The sequence below is a fragment of the Aspergillus welwitschiae genome (assembly GCF_003344945.1).
Source record: "Aspergillus welwitschiae strain CBS 139.54b unplaced genomic scaffold BDQ94scaffold_11, whole genome shotgun sequence".
NCBI classification, from domain to species: Eukaryota; Fungi; Ascomycota; class Eurotiomycetes; order Eurotiales; family Aspergillaceae; genus Aspergillus; species Aspergillus welwitschiae.
In genome coordinates, this window is record NW_020798705.1 from 42,203 (window position 1) to 57,003 (window position 14,801).

The following is a 14,801-nucleotide window of genomic DNA, read 5'->3' on the forward strand; positions in this document are numbered from 1 at the left end:
TAGATATACTTAGTATCTGTTTCAATTATTGGAGCTTTCTATACTAGGCGATAAAAACAGATTGTATAAGTAGATGTTAATAAGCGCATGAGACTAATAACCAGATAGTAACTGTACACTAGTAGAGTAAGGTAGTATATATTAATTTCAGTATTACTAAATCACATATCCAATTTCCTGTCTATCTTATATACTATATTATCTTTTAAGGCACTGATGCTCTCTGCCTTCGTAATATCAAGTTTAAACGGTTTGATTTCATTCTCGTCTAGAGTAGCGAGAGATCGAGTAAATTATACTACTACAAAGGCAAGCTATTAGCCGGATGCCAATTCCAGGGTAATGTGATGCCTAACGCCATCTAACAAGCATCTACATTGGATGGTATCATCAGCTTAAAGTACACCAATAGAATAAATTTTGCGCAGGATAGTGACTTCTGCTTGACGCATTCCGAGATGACAACCGACCGTTGTGTCAAAATGTATAAGACTCTTATTGTTTTTTGGCAATATGGATCAGATTTTACTGAAGTAGTGTCTGTCTGCAGAATATTTCCTGCTTCATTACAGCAGACACAAAACTTTATCAAGCAAGAGGCGGATTGTTCACTAATCATTAGTAGCGTCCGGCGTAGTTGGCCAGCTTTACCCCACCCACAACGCATCTTAGCCCGGCTCGCTACGTGATTCGTACCTAGGGCAGCAGCCGGACCTTCCTCGGTTGGCTATCTATGGACCGTGAGCGACAGTCACGTTTTCTCGCGCGGAGCCAGTACAGAAGTCTCATGCCTGCCGCGCTACTCTTCCGCTGCTTTCTCCAATATCACCAACATCGTTGTCCTCGGGAGTATCTACTGGACCTCTCGAATCCAATCAACTAGGGCGCCCCTCTCCTCCTCCTGCCTAATATATCACTTTTTACTACACACTTCATCTTTCTCGTCACCATGTCCTTCGCAGACCAGCCTGTCATACGCCGCGATTTCACCGAAAAGACTCATTTTACAAGCTATCCCTTCATTTCGCCACTGGCACAGGACTTTTCTGGACGGCATGTGCTCATCACCGGCGCCGCCTGGGAAGATGGAGTAGGCTACGCAACTGCCACTGCCTTTGCTCGCGCTGGAGCATCCGCAATCGCGGTCTTAGACTTACACGGTATCTCTGATGATCTTGTCACTCGACTAAAGGCTGCGGCTGTAGAGGCAGGCCGACCTGAACCCCAGGTAGTAAGCGGCCGTGTTGACATATCTCGGTGGGAAAGCGTTGCGGCTTTTAAAGAGACCGTCTCGGAGGCTTACGGACATCGATTGGATGTACTCATCAACAACGCAGCACATCAGGAGCCTTACAGTTCCATTTTGGACGCAGATCCAGATGTGTACTGGAAGACTTGGGAGGTCAACGTCCATGGCCTATTCAATATGACGAGGGCGTTCCTACCTATGCTGATTGACACGCGCGCAAAACACGACGGCCTGGGAATCATGATCAATGTGGCCTCCTCCGGTGCTCTTAGCGTGCGAAAAGGCGGCGCAAGCTATAGAACTTCTAAACTTGCAGTTCTTCGCTGGACTGAGGCCCTGAACCTAGAACACGGCGATGATGGGTTGCTTTCTTTCTGCGTAAACCCCGGAGCAATTAAGACCCATATGACGATCAACGAGCCTGCAGAGGTGCGCGAAATGCTGCCTCATAAGCCAGAAATGGCAGGCGACACCATCGCGTGGCTCGCTGCAGAACGAAGAGTGTGGATGGGTGGAAGATATATTAGTTGTCCCTGGGATATGGAAGAGCTTATGGACAGGAAGGATGAAATAGTGGAAGGGAACAAGCTTAGGCTCAGCATGAATTTCTGAGCCTTGTGGCTGATGAATCTTGAATTTAAGGGGGAGACGCCCTTTATCATATCTTCCAAGCGTTATGGATCTTCATGAAAGCCGGAATCTACCATAGCTCTTCTATTTGACCGGTTGGAGGAACAACACAGAAAACGATGATAAATTGCAACGAATGAAATATTGAACTTATATGCGACCTTCTACCGGGCCATGTGCTGGTAAGACGCGCAGCTGTCTAGTAGGGAAATCTTCATAACAGGACAACAGTCAAATAATGTCTGATAAATTTAAAATTAGTATTATTTAATAATACTTTATATACAGAGTATAATAATATAACTTTCATTCTGTTAATACTTCCTTGTTGTGTAATTCAAACGCGGACATAACATAGCATACTAGTTTTTCGAACCGCTTAGCAGCTGTATGGGACAGCTACCCCTCTGATCTATGCCGGTTCTGAAACTGCACTGCAATGATCGAAAGTAGTTGAGATTTTACACCAGAATACGACGTACAGATTTACGCTGGGGAGAAAATTTAATGCAAACTCTGTACCGTGACTAGGTAGGTAGACATATTTATCTTTTGATTTTTCGCCTCTGCTTTCGCTCCCATCTGACTCAGGTGAAATGATGTCGATCTAGTACAGATCTACAGTATTGGACAATAGCGGGCCTTGTCAGGCGAATAATTACCACAGGGTAGAAGTAACGATCCCACGCCGACCTAGATTCAAAAGACGGAAAAGATTTGGCGGAAGTACTGGCACCCCGATGCTATTCACAGTCATATTCTTGACAAGTTTTCAATGTCAACCCTCCACAACCGAGCCCAATGAACAGTGAGTCAAGGACCGGATGAAATTGGTGTTTGACTGGATGATAGCAGTACCAAGCACAACAATGTCGTGATTTTGCAGGAAAATTCCGTAATGACTCCTATCCCGATGATGTTAAGTAGGCCTTCTATCCCATCTCTCCATTCAATGCTTCCGAAAAGCCTGCTTCGGAGTCGGAGTGAACATCGGAGTCTCACCCCCGCTTCCGCCGGTGAGAAAACGTCACATAGCGGGCGGTGTGTTGCTCGGCGCAGCAAAACAGGGGGTAGAAGCGCAGCCCAGCCGAAATTTGCAAGATCACCGATGCACAGGATGCCGACGCCGACGTCAATAAACCGACTATCTGCGAAATCCGCCAAGCTCCCTGCCTGTGATCCGTGCCGAGCGATAAAGCTCCGGTGCGACCATGACAGACCCGTTTGTTCACGCTGCAGGGAGCGAGGCCGAGGTGCTGATTGTACATACCGTTCACGACCATTCAAAAGACCATCTGCTCGGGCTGCAAACTGGCGAAGGCAAGAAAATGATCAGACTCATTCTGAAGTCACAGCCGATGAAGCTATCAACGCTCCGGGGATTGTCACAGCTGTTCAATATCCCAACCCAGGGTATTTGGGTTCATCGAGCCATACAACGTTTTTCGATCAATTGCAATTCCAGAAGACCGCAGAAGTGGGTCCGACGACTGAAATCGAATCATTTCCAAATCCGGCCGATGACTATATTTTCGACGACAGTTGTATCGCCAAAGGTGCTGAGCTAATTCTGGAATTGCACCGAGAATCATTGATTCCGCAGTTCACCCAGCTTTTCAGGAGATGGATAGCCACGGGAACAAATCTTGCTTTAGCTGGCCCCTTGACTGCCCCTTGCGCATCTACAGCTTCTCACTTGATATCAGGATTTGATGGAACACATGCATCGGCCACAAGTATTTCCAAGCGTCTCTTCTACAATTCCCGCTGTCCTCTCCGCCTCAATAGTCACACAACATTGGACGAATACTGCGCTAACTTTTGCGGACCTCATGCGCGATGGGAAACATTGGGTCTTTTTTGTACCGCTGTCTGTCGAGCGTCTATTGACTTGACTTATGCAGAACCAATGTATGGGTCGGAACAACAGCGTCGTAGGATACAGAAGTTGACGCTCTCCTACTCAGATCAGTTCCTGGATCTATGTTTACCCCTTGACTGTATGAATGACCTCCAACTCTTTTTGACCTACGAGAACTTCATATCTCATTCGCAGGTTGATGGCGACCAAAGTAGGTGATTCGGATTGTGAAGAAATCCTAGTAGCACATACAATACTAATCTGATTTCTCTTCCAGGCTACCTGTCCTGGAGAAAACTGGGGGATGTCGCAGCTGCTCTTTTTGCCCTTGGATACCACCAACAACAAACAGAATCTTTTCGTGCAGCCCCTACCTTCCTACGGGATCTGCGGCAGACCGCCTTCTGTCGAGCATACTCCGCCGACAAGAACGTTTCCATTTTTCTTGGTCGGCCACCTCGGATCCTACGTAAATTCTGTCACTTTTATCTACCAGGTGATCATAATGAGGATTCACACGAGGCATCGCGCAGCCCAGCAATTTGGCTTCATACTGAAAAGCTGGACTTTGCTACTGATTCAAGATGGGCTGGTCTTTGTGCCATTTTGAAGGATGATATATTGGACTTGTTCACCGAGGACAATTATGATGAAAGGGCCCGAAGAGCATGGTAAGTTGAGCGATCTCTGTATATTACTCTTAAGTGTGGTTCTAACTTCAATAAGGCTGATAGAGGCTGATATCCAGGCGCAATGGCTTGCGGTTCCTCGAAGCTGTCGGCTGGAGGGCGGCCTTAAAGCCTGTGACCGGCGACCAGTAGAACGAGACTTCATGGTTAATATGAAGTTGAACTACTTACATGTCCAATTTCTTCTGCGGCTTGCATTAGTCCGCCCTATGTCCACGGAGCCCGATTCGGACTTGCTCAATGTCTCCCTGAAAATGTTGGGCCTTGTTGTAGAAACCATTTTACTCAAAGATCAGATAGTGAACTCTGGTACATCGCTCGTATGGAAGGTGGGCTCCATGTGCATCCCAATTTGCAACATCATATCTAACTAGAACGATATCAAAGGTTGCATACTATGGCTTGTCAGCTGCGGGAATGATTTGTCTCACTCTTGTCAACCGCTCATTTGCAATTGGAAGCTTCGCAACAAGTTACTCTAAAATATTCCAAGAGTTAAGCATTCTTGCGGCAGAAATCGAACGCGGAACATTGGTATATGTGGACTCACCCAACTATGCCTTGCTAGCTCGCGCAACCCAAACCATAAAGGCTATTCTTGATCGTATGATGACACCTTCAGACAACACAGTGGTGGCTCCAGATAACCAACATGAAGGGGCGGCTGCCTCTGAGCAAAGGGACGCCCTAGATGACGGATCCTGGGGGTTGTGGGACAATACCAACCTCCAAGAATTTGAACTGAGTTTCTGGCACAATCTTGCTGGCCACCCTTCGCTAAACCAATGAGATGCGCTTCAGGATTAATAGTATATTGATTATGATTTGATGTTTATCTGTTCTTCTTCGGAGTTCAAAGCTTACAGGTGACCAGCTGTCCATATTGGCAGAATGATGTTGATGTCCCTACATGACAGGATATCTGAAAAAATACAATACTGGCTCTTTGTTGGCAGACTGCATTAGCAGAACTACCGTCACACAAGGGCTGACTAGCGGCTTTGGTAGTTTTCGCTCAGATGATTCCATCGCAAGAGCAGAAGAGCTCGCTGCTGTGCGTTTTTATTTACATACTAAGGTCATCCGGGCATGTACGTCCCATAATTGTGCCATATTGTGCGAAGCAGAAAGCTACTTTTGATTCGAATATACCACCACAGGATTTTTATTTGGTCCTTGGCACCGGGCCGTAACATATAAGGTGATTGACAATTGACATGATCCCACTGTTAGTCGCCCGCCATTGATCCATTTGTTTAAAGCACCCAATTCCTCACCTCTTTGAGAAACGCTAACATCCTTGTTACACAGCTTAGCCGGTCATTGTCTGGAGAACCCTCGGAGCCATGTAAGCTAATATCATGAGCATCTTCCTCCCGCTCGTATCGGTCTGTTGTCAAGTCAATCTCACCGAGAGGAACAAGCTTGGTTTTCTTGCAAAGCTTCCAAACCAAGAACAAGGAGCACATGATTGGGATCTCAATATAGTATGATACAAACTCAGCGGCATCAAATGTTGGGCTAAAGGACTTCCAGCCCTGGATGAGAACCAAAAAGAGGTTCAATCCGACAGCGAGCGCCGGGCCCCACGGATACGTGAAATTCCTGAACGGGAGCAGATGCTCAAGGTTCTGCAGTCGGACGGCAGACCGGAAACGCAGCGAAGTCAGACAGATGAAGAGCCAGGAAATCTGGTTTGACACCCCCACTAGGTTCTGCAGCCACGACCAGACCTGACCAGCACCGATCTTACTTGCCCCGAAGCAGAGGGCACTGATGGCTGCGGTGGCAAGTACCGACATCCACGGGACATTGAATCGGTTCAGGTCGCCCAAGAAACGAGAACCTGGGGCGTGGCCCGTGATGGCAAGGGTGTAGAGAAGGCGCGAGCCGGCGAAGAGGGCATGATTGGCCGCAGAAATTCCACTTGTCATGATTACAGCATTTATAAAACTGCCCGCCATGGTACTGCCGGCTTTCTCGAAGACAATGGTGAAAGGACTGGTCAAAGCACTCTCTGTGGATAGGCCAGGGTAGTTGTAAGGAATATCAAGGCCTATGATGATGATAGATACCACATAGAACATCAAAATGCGCCAGAAGACATTGCGAATGACACGGGGATAGGTCCGAGCGGGGTTTCGTGTCTCGCCAGCTGTAACAGCCACATTTTCGGTTCCGCCACTATGTTGTACGATCAGCGATCATAGTCCAGATGTGCTTCGGCCATACAAGTGAAGATTACTATGCAAAGGAAGCTGTCACAAAAACAGAGGCGAAGCCTCCGATCCCACCGACAAAGGGCGCGTCCCCAGTGTAGAAGTATTTAGCCCCCAAGTATGTCCGATCAGTATTAGCGCCACAATTCACAGCAATTCCGACAATGATGAAGACCTAAAATACATGAGCTTGGTGCCATGGAAATGAATCTGGGTATGTGCACATACAATGATGGTCACAACTTTGAGCAAAGACAACCAGTATTCAACCTAGAGGAAGTGTTAATATAACATCACATTTAAGCCTTTCTTATGACCAAAATACCTCTCCAAAGACCCTAACAGAGCAGACATTCAAGACCAGAACAAGCGCAAGACACATAAGGCTTAGGCCCCAGCCGGGGAAATGCTTCGTCCAGTATTCCAGCAAGACCTGCAGTGCTACAATGTCTGAAGCTGTGGAGACGGCGTCATTCGCCCAGTAATTCCACGTTAACGCGAATCCAAGAGCATCATCCACGAAACGCCTTGTTAAGGTCAGCACGAAAACCGCTAATCACGCTTTGATCAAGGCCCAGCATACCCTGAAAAGGTACAAAACGAGCCTGCAACAGGCATAAATGCCACCATCTCTCCCAGAGAGAGCATTGTAATGAAGACAATGCCACCGCAAATGGTATATGCCAATAATATCGACGCGGGTCCCCCAGTTGCCAGGGCCTGGCCTGTTCCCAAGTATAACCCTGTTCCAATAGTACCACCAATGGCAATCATCTGAACTTGTCTAGGGGACAGTCTTCGCGCGAGTCGATTAGGTCTGATATTCTCTAAATCTCCATCCATAGGAATAGCTGCGGGCTCTGGTCTCGACGTGCTGCCGCGTTGCAGCTTTTCGGCGTCCAAAACTGACATTTTTGCGAGTGAAGATCGCGGTTCTTTTCTGGAATCCAGCTGCTAAAGGTCAATGAGCGTCTTTATTTATATGTTACCGTTCGGGAGTATATATTCAAAGTATAGTCACTATCTGGGGTTGTGGGTCTGACACATCCCGCTAGCCAGTCGGCGAAAGGACAAATGAGCAATCCATCCATCTCGTTGGCGTCATTCAACACTCCGAAGGCTAGGTTAGATGTGGTTAGATGATAGTCCATTCCGTGCGTGCCAGTTACAGCATCTTTGTTGATTTATTGTCAACTTGTACGCTGTCGACGAGTGGCCAAAGACATGCATATATATACCATACTACCAGCCTGCTCACATTGACATCTGATTTTCTAATATGAGATCGACACATATCATGATACAAGGAGCATAGTCCCAACTATTATATGTACCGTTATATGTACACGTGACTTGTGTATAGCAAAAGATTTAGCCTTGTATTTCCGCTGTAATCATGGAATCTTCCCACTACCATATAATAGTAGACCGAAATTTCCGTCGATTACAAGACTCGGTTCTACAAGTATATACATACCTTCCCGGCGACTGTGCGACTCAGTCACCATCAGACCTGCTTTCACCCCTGCTCATAATCTTGCTCATATCCTTCGTTACTGTTTTTGATTACAATAGTCCTCTTCCTGGACGCTCGGGTCCAACCCCCACGGAGAAGATATCCTGTGGCTTGACATTACTATGAAAAGAACGGGTTGCAGGTGTCAGGATTTCCCTATTTTAGGACTTAGAAGCTCATACTGGGTCGAGGTGTATGGAGCAGTCCAGCAGCAGGAGGGCCATTGATGGGTCCTCAAGAGATTTAAACGGCTAGTAATATTTAGGTGGAGTTCTCTACAACTAATGATATGTCTACATATCGGTTGAAAGGCATGAGACGGATATACCCCGTTCGGTGTGCATTCCGGCAATACCTTCTGTATAGGGATTGAAAGTGGCAAAGCAAGAATTCACGTAGTAGCTTGCCATACCAATTGAATATGGGAACACTCTGATTATATTCCCTTACTCTCATATTCTCGGACAGCCCTCGATTGTCATCTCCTTGATAACTAACCACGATCGCGCAGCCCATACGGTCGAGCGGCCCATCTTGTAATGCCATACGAAATCAACTAAATAACAATATGCTTTTGCCCGAGCACTGGTCTTATTAGCGCTTTCTGTCTGGCGAGTCCGCATTACTAGTGAGTTAACTAGCAGGGGTCCGTAACATGCTATTTTATATCTATTATGATGGGCTGTAGTAGCTATCGATGACCTTACAACTTACACAACCTTCTTAATACGTCATCCTGGTGGTCCTAACTACGATATCCTAGTTATTCTATCACAAGCAGACAGGTCTTGATGCCAAAAAAATCAAGATAGTTGATTATCTTATTTCTAATTACACTGCAGTCAGATAAAATATTTTCCTCAACCTGACCGTTAATCGGATGGTAAGTATAGTTTCGCCATTAATCTGACTTGATCTGACTGTTTGCTACTCTATCTTGCTGCGTGCACGAGCATCCCTCCCTTCACCATGTTATTTTTTCAATCACAGATCTGAGGATTGTGGGAAATCGTTTATTTGATTGCTCAAGTTGTGAGCTTTCTATAATATTTGTCAAAAGCCCCTCTTGTCCCCTGAATATTTGATTTCGGAGAATTCCCTGAACAGAGAGTCCCTGAGTGCCTTTACCCAGACTTTGGTCAAGCCTGGCGCCGTTTTTGATCAGTATTCTGCATGCTTCACACCATGCATGCCGGAGTGAGTCAGACACCGCTCCCTCCTGCTCAGCCTGGTAACATGCTAGGAGGAAGAGAGCCCAAACAGTCCGGTCTTTATTCAAATAAACCTTGGCGTTTGGGTTTGCTCCTTTTTGCAGGAGGAGTTCTACCATTCGGACGTTCACGCTGGGCTCGTCTCGTTGGGAGTGGTATGGCATGGTGATCGCGGTCACCCGTAGGGGACGAAGGGCGTAGTCCAACAGCGGCCGGCCCCTCTTTTTCATCAGCAAGTCTGGCTGCGAATGGAGCTTTTCCTTGACGTATTTGACCAGCCGTGCTTGTATGGCCAAGGCCAAAAAGTTGCAGTTGCCACCCTCACGGTATTCATCATACCCCTGGGTCACAGGCGAGTCCCTTGCCTGCGTCCAGTGGTTGGGCATGCCCTGCGCGTAGATGGTGTTGACACGGTCGACTTCATCCAACACCTTGAGTGAGGCAGCCTGCCGAGATGAATGTTTCTGTTCGGCTTCGTGAGCGTAGTAAAGGCACTCGTCGACGAGACCCATGACCCTATGGATGGATCTTTTGTCGTTGAAGTTGGGCGTGGGTATCCTTTTGAGCAAATAAAGTGAGATTCTACACAGCGACACGAGGGGATCGAAGCCGTTTGCGTAAAACTCGAGATTGCCATAGTAAGAGTCCTGGAGATAATCGCGTACCGTGCGATGAAGAAGGTCCACCGAGTTGTGCAGGAAGATTGGATGTGGTCGATGATCTAGGACAAGGAGATCACTACATCGCACCTGGAGGCGTTCCCACAGACCCTCTGTTCGTTTCGAACCCTTCGTTAAGGGTCCAATCTCCGCCTCCAGCGCATAGTTAGGATTTGTATCTTCCTCCTCGAGAAGCGAGAATGCGAACAAAGGGAGAGGCTGCACTTCTTCTATAACGATTAGAAAGATTCGCGCCATTTCTGTCCGGAAGCGTTTGTCTACTCTCTCAATCATGCGAGCAAAGTAGCTTTCTAGATCAGGGGGGAGCTCCTTCATAAGTCGCCTTAAGGTTGCAACTGATTCATTGCGTCTGAGTGCGGCTTGGAGGTCGCGAGTGACCAGTGAAACCCACAGCCACACACCTTGCGCCTGCTCCGAAATCTGGGAGATGATTTCGTTGGAGATGGATAGGTAGCCCTGATGAGATCCTAAGCCCCCTTCCGTCAGTCTGGCCTGGACATACTTTCTCATGTCCTCCTTGGTGAAATCGTGAATAGCGAAGGTGAATTGACCGTTTCCACGGCCTTGTGCACAGTCACCTTTCCACAGAATTGTCTCTATGCTGGATCTTGGTCGGCTCGAGACGCATAACTTCACATGTCGGGACTGGCATAGGAATATCAGCATTTTCGCAGCCTCATTTTCATCACCATCATACTCATCAAGTCCATCTATAAAGAAGCAGAACTTTGCCGACAGATTTATTTCTTGGGATATGCACTGGTAAGCCTGTCTGAGCCGCACAAGATCCCATACTGGTGGAATCGTATTCACCGGGCAGATCTTGAGCGCCAGACTAGGGGCTCGATTGACTAACTGGAAAAGCAGGCTTTGAAGTAGCCCTACCTGTGACTTCTGCAGGTCGAACCCTTGTCTCCAGAAGTAAAAGCTTGCTGTAAACAATGGCCGATTGTGTGACCACTTCGTCAAAGCGTCCAGTGTTTTCTCGTGCTCGGAGGCGAACTTCATCAATGTAGATTTACCACTCCCGGCCTTGTAGTTGGGCCTGTCAACTTGGACGGCTTTGTGCAGAGATAACTAAAAGATCGTATCACATACCTTGCCGCTTATCCAATAGATGCCGTCATGGCCTTCCAACCATTCGATGAATGTTGTCTGGGATCGATCGAAGAGCCAACTATTCGTTAATCGCTCTGTCTCCTCTATGCTAGACCACCGGCGATAGAGCTCCTCAAATCTGAGACTCCTTAAAACTTCGAGTTGGTGCTGGCAAATCCGCCGTTCATCCTCACATGCGCGAAGACTTTGCATCAATAAGTCAAGTTGCGCGGCTTGCATTTCCTGCTGTTCCCGAACTAATTCCTGAATATCGCTCTGTATGGTATCAAATTGCGACTCCGATCTTGTTCCGAGCTCTTGCTGAAGGTTCCGAAAATCTATCAGATCATCGCGGATCTTTTTGGTAAGTTCACTGTTTCCAGATTGGCCCATCAGCTCAAGGGGAAACCTTCTTTCTACACAAAAGCCCGAACATACCGCTGGAGCACACCTCGCGTTTCTTCTTTCACATTTGAGCTGAGTACCAGCAGCCGATGTAGCAAGTCATCGATGCTTTTCCTTTTCCACCACGTCCGCACCGCCACTCGCCCACTTTCAAGCGTTCGCGACCAGGGCTCGTCTCGCATTTTGAGCTTTTTCATCAAATTCTCGAGTTCCATTGCTCTATCATCGCATTCCTTCGCGAGATTCAAGAGAGCTAAGGACTCCTTTGAATTGACATACTGGCTCAATTCTATCACAGCTAGCTGAATTGTGCGTTTGACGTCGAGCACTTTGACTTCCATGTCGTGGATTTCCGGGAGTGTACCATGATGCGAGTCATGCAAGAGTTTGATTGCAGATACCAGGTCAACCCCAAATTCTACGAAAGAAATTATGCTCGATGCAAGGCCGATGAGTGTGATTGGGTCTGCCATCATTGAGATGTTTGGGGTCGGGCGATCGAAGGAGGGTTTCTTCCCAATCCGCGAGGAGAGCTTCCGCACCAAACAGTGATATGGGAAGGCAGTGAGCAGGCCGGGACTTTATACGTGTCCTGGTCCAGGCATGCATGCATGAACCCCGCCTATCAGTCGCAGTGGCTGAGCTTATACTAATGGTTGATCAATCACTTTCCTGACGCTTAGTCAGTGTGACACGTCACATCCGCTGCCACTGCCACCTCGCGTAGTACTCAGCCCAAGTGCCGCTTCGTAGGCGCACCGCGAATTGGCCCGACTGGGTTCTGTCGAACTCTGTACGGAGCACCATATGCTGTAAAATTCAACCAACCTTTTCTTCAGCTTTTGTTGCGGTTGTCTCCCGGTTTAATGGGTAATAGGAAAATAAAGCTTGTATAGAGCCCGCTCCTCGACTGTATACATATCTGAAGGAGATCAGAAGAAAATGACAAACCTTGATCCGTCGAGTTTTAATACCACCTATCACCGGAACCGGAATATCGAAGGCAACGACGAAGTGTCTAGTCTGCAGGGCCGGAATATGAAAGAAAAGTCAGGTTTTCGCGAGGATGACCGGGCATGGGTCCGAATACCCTCAAGGCTGTTACACACGGTATGGAGCCAGATAGTGGCCCTAACGAAAGCTACATTATCGGTTTTGTTGCCATTCAACTATCGTACTCTGCATTGTGTGTTTTTCATGACAACCTCTGTCATTTGCGGGGCCATCGTCTGGGCCACCAGTCGCAGCAGTCGCCCCGTACCGTATGTTGATTCCTTATTCCTCTGCATAAGCGCCCTGGCCGGTGCCGGATTGAGAACTGTAGGTTAGCCTCATTTATGAGCAAATGCCTTGCTTCGGACTGTCATGACAGAAAATGATTGGTACAGGTCGAGTTGTCAACCCTCAGACCCTTCCAGCAATCGGTCATATTTACGTTGTTGGTCATTGGGCATAGAGTCTTACTCTCACTCAGTGTACCCCTAACAAGATGGCTGTTCCTTGACGAAAAGCTCAGGCATATTGACAAAATGATCAGGCGTGCTGACCCAAGCACGGCCCGTATTCTGACTAGTAGCAGTGTCAATATGAGAAAAGGAAACAAGAGCCCAACTGAAGCCCTCACGCCTGACCAGGACAATGCCGACTTGAATGGTGAAGATAAGATACAGTGGGTTGATGACGACAATAATCAATTTAGCCACCTATCGAGACGGAAGACCCAACACCACCACCAACATCGAGTTTTTCCAATGGTCGGGGTTGGTGCCCGCTTGGATCTTGAAAATCATCCCCGTGATGGTCCATCGCGTCTACCAAACACGGACGACGCGGGAGACGAACAGCCAACGATGCGAACTCTTGTCCGGGAAATATGGAAATATGCTGCCTCAAAATACTTAGACTCACGAAATTCACGATTCCACGGACTGACACCGGAAGAGCGAGAAAGGCTTGGTGGGGTGGAATATCTCGCTTTAAAATTTTTGATTATGCTCATCATTGTGTACTGGTTGACTTGCCTGTCCTTTGGCATTTTGGCGGTAGGGTATTGGATAAAGGCATACCATCCCGGTTTGGCGGCCTCGAATAATGGAGCCTCGCCTTTCTGGATGGGAGCGTTTCTGGCCGTATCTGCCTTTGTCAATAACGGGATGTCCTTGCTAGATAACAGCATGGTCCCATTTCGAGAAAGTACATATCTTCTGCTGGTCCTGGGTTTACTTATCTTGGCGGGTAATACCCTCTACCCCTGTTTATTGCGGTTTATTATCTGGAGTATCCGAAAGATGCTGCCCGCTAGGCCCTCATGGGTAAAGTGGGTGGTCACCCTCGACTTCATTCTGGATCATCCTAGAAGGCTCTACACCCATATCTTTCCTTCCCGGCACTCGTGGTACCTGCTGGCGACAGTTATCGTTTTGAATGGGGTTCAATGGATCTCCTTCGAGACGTTGTCTCTCAGGAACAAAGAGGTGCAAAGGATCCCTCTAAGATTCCGCATCCTCGACGGTCTGTTCCAAAGCGTAAGTAATCGCTTCGGGGGCTTCCATCTCGTCTCCATCGGAGGCCTCTCACAAGGTCTTCTGATCCTTTATGGGCTTATGATGCTTATCCCTCCGCATCCGGTCTTAATTACGATGCGCAACACAAACGTCTACGAAGAGAGATCGGTTGCCATCTACGATGAAGACGACCGTCCGGATTTCATACCCAGCATTCCGTACAGATTCCCCTCTAATTGCTTTACGCAAAGCCTTGTTCACACCGCCCCAATCCAATCCCTTAGAGTCGAGTCCTCCCGTACCAACTGGACGCGGCTACAACTCAGCCATCAGTTCGGCTCCGATCTAATGTGGATCGCGCTAGGAACCCTCGCTATTTCCATAGCCGAGCATGACCATTACACTCAAGATCCGGTCACATTTTCGACGGTCAACATCTTGTTTGAGGTCCTCTCCGGGTATGCTGGGTCCGGACTTAGCGTTGGCGGCCCCGTGGGACGACAGTTCTCCTTGTGTGGTTCTTGGCATCCAATCAGCAAGGTGATTTTGTGTATATTAATACTTAAGGGACGTCATCATGACCTGCCCCGTGCAATTGACAGACTATCCATGCTTCCCAGTGAAAGTTTAGCGTGGGCTGAGGAAGAAGATGCGGCCTTGAGGCGGGAAGATGCCTGAGCACGAGTGTCTAGCAGGGTGATTGTGGGTCGGTTTTAAAGACAGAGTAGCGTACATTGAA

The 14,801-nt window shown here is 47.8% G+C and overlaps 5 protein-coding genes across 5 annotated transcripts; 3 read left to right on the forward strand and 2 right to left on the reverse strand.

Annotated features, from left to right (window-relative positions):
- Positions 1 to 940: 940 nt before the first annotated feature.
- Positions 941 to 1,861, forward strand: BDQ94DRAFT_177527 (SDR family NAD(P)-dependent oxidoreductase; the record flags this gene model as incomplete). The annotated part of the gene is made up of 1 exon (XM_026772926.1): positions 941 to 1,861. The coding sequence occupies exon 1, from the start codon at positions 950 to 952 to the stop codon at positions 1,859 to 1,861; it is 912 nt and encodes a 303-aa protein (XP_026627671.1). The 5' UTR covers positions 941 to 949.
- Positions 1,862 to 2,777: 916 nt separating this feature from the next.
- Positions 2,778 to 5,305, forward strand: BDQ94DRAFT_177530 (Zn(II)2Cys6 transcription factor; the record flags this gene model as incomplete). The annotated part of the gene is made up of 4 exons (XM_026772927.1): positions 2,778 to 3,951; positions 4,018 to 4,411; positions 4,467 to 4,758; positions 4,817 to 5,305. 4 exons carry the CDS (start codon positions 2,778 to 2,780, stop codon positions 5,216 to 5,218), a joined length of 2,262 nt encoding a protein of 753 aa, XP_026627672.1. The 3' UTR covers positions 5,219 to 5,305.
- Positions 5,306 to 5,685: 380 nt separating this feature from the next.
- BDQ94DRAFT_168982 (amino acid permease/ SLC12A domain-containing protein) lies at positions 5,686 to 7,560 on the reverse strand (the record flags this gene model as incomplete). Its single annotated transcript, XM_026771185.1, has 5 exons — positions 5,686 to 6,613; positions 6,675 to 6,823; positions 6,877 to 6,918; positions 6,974 to 7,175; positions 7,232 to 7,560. The coding sequence occupies 5 exons, from the start codon at positions 7,558 to 7,560 to the stop codon at positions 5,686 to 5,688; spliced, it is 1,650 nt and encodes a 549-aa protein (XP_026627673.1).
- A 1,396-nt stretch (positions 7,561 to 8,956) lies between these two features.
- Positions 8,957 to 12,100, reverse strand: BDQ94DRAFT_140700 (uncharacterized protein). The gene is made up of 3 exons (XM_026765673.1): positions 11,592 to 12,100; positions 11,154 to 11,526; positions 8,957 to 11,087 (listed from the first exon to the last, which is right to left on the reverse strand). The coding sequence occupies exons 1-3, from the start codon at positions 12,032 to 12,034 to the stop codon at positions 9,129 to 9,131; spliced, it is 2,775 nt and encodes a 924-aa protein (XP_026627674.1). The 5' UTR covers positions 12,035 to 12,100; the 3' UTR covers positions 8,957 to 9,128.
- Positions 12,101 to 12,624: 524 nt separating this feature from the next.
- Positions 12,625 to 14,740, forward strand: BDQ94DRAFT_158619 (cation transporter; the record flags this gene model as incomplete). The annotated part of the gene is made up of 3 exons (XM_026768977.1): positions 12,625 to 12,638; positions 12,677 to 12,878; positions 12,947 to 14,740. The coding sequence occupies 3 exons, from the start codon at positions 12,625 to 12,627 to the stop codon at positions 14,738 to 14,740; spliced, it is 2,010 nt and encodes a 669-aa protein (XP_026627675.1).
- Positions 14,741 to 14,801: the final 61 nt, after the last annotated feature.

Excerpts from the sequence above, each read along its gene's own strand:
- BDQ94DRAFT_140700 (XM_026765673.1), bottom strand. The coding sequence starts at position 12,034 with ATGATGGCAGACCCAATCACACTCATCGGCCTTGCATCGAGCATAATT. Across the intron at positions 11,527-11,591 it reads ACGCGAGGTGTGCTCCAGCG|TGAACTTACCAAAAAGATCC; the intron begins GTATGTTCGGGC and ends ATCTGGAAACAG. Across the intron at positions 11,088-11,153 it reads TCTATTGGATAAGCGGCAAG|GCCGGGAGTGGTAAATCTAC; the intron begins GTATGTGATACG and ends CCCAACTACAAG.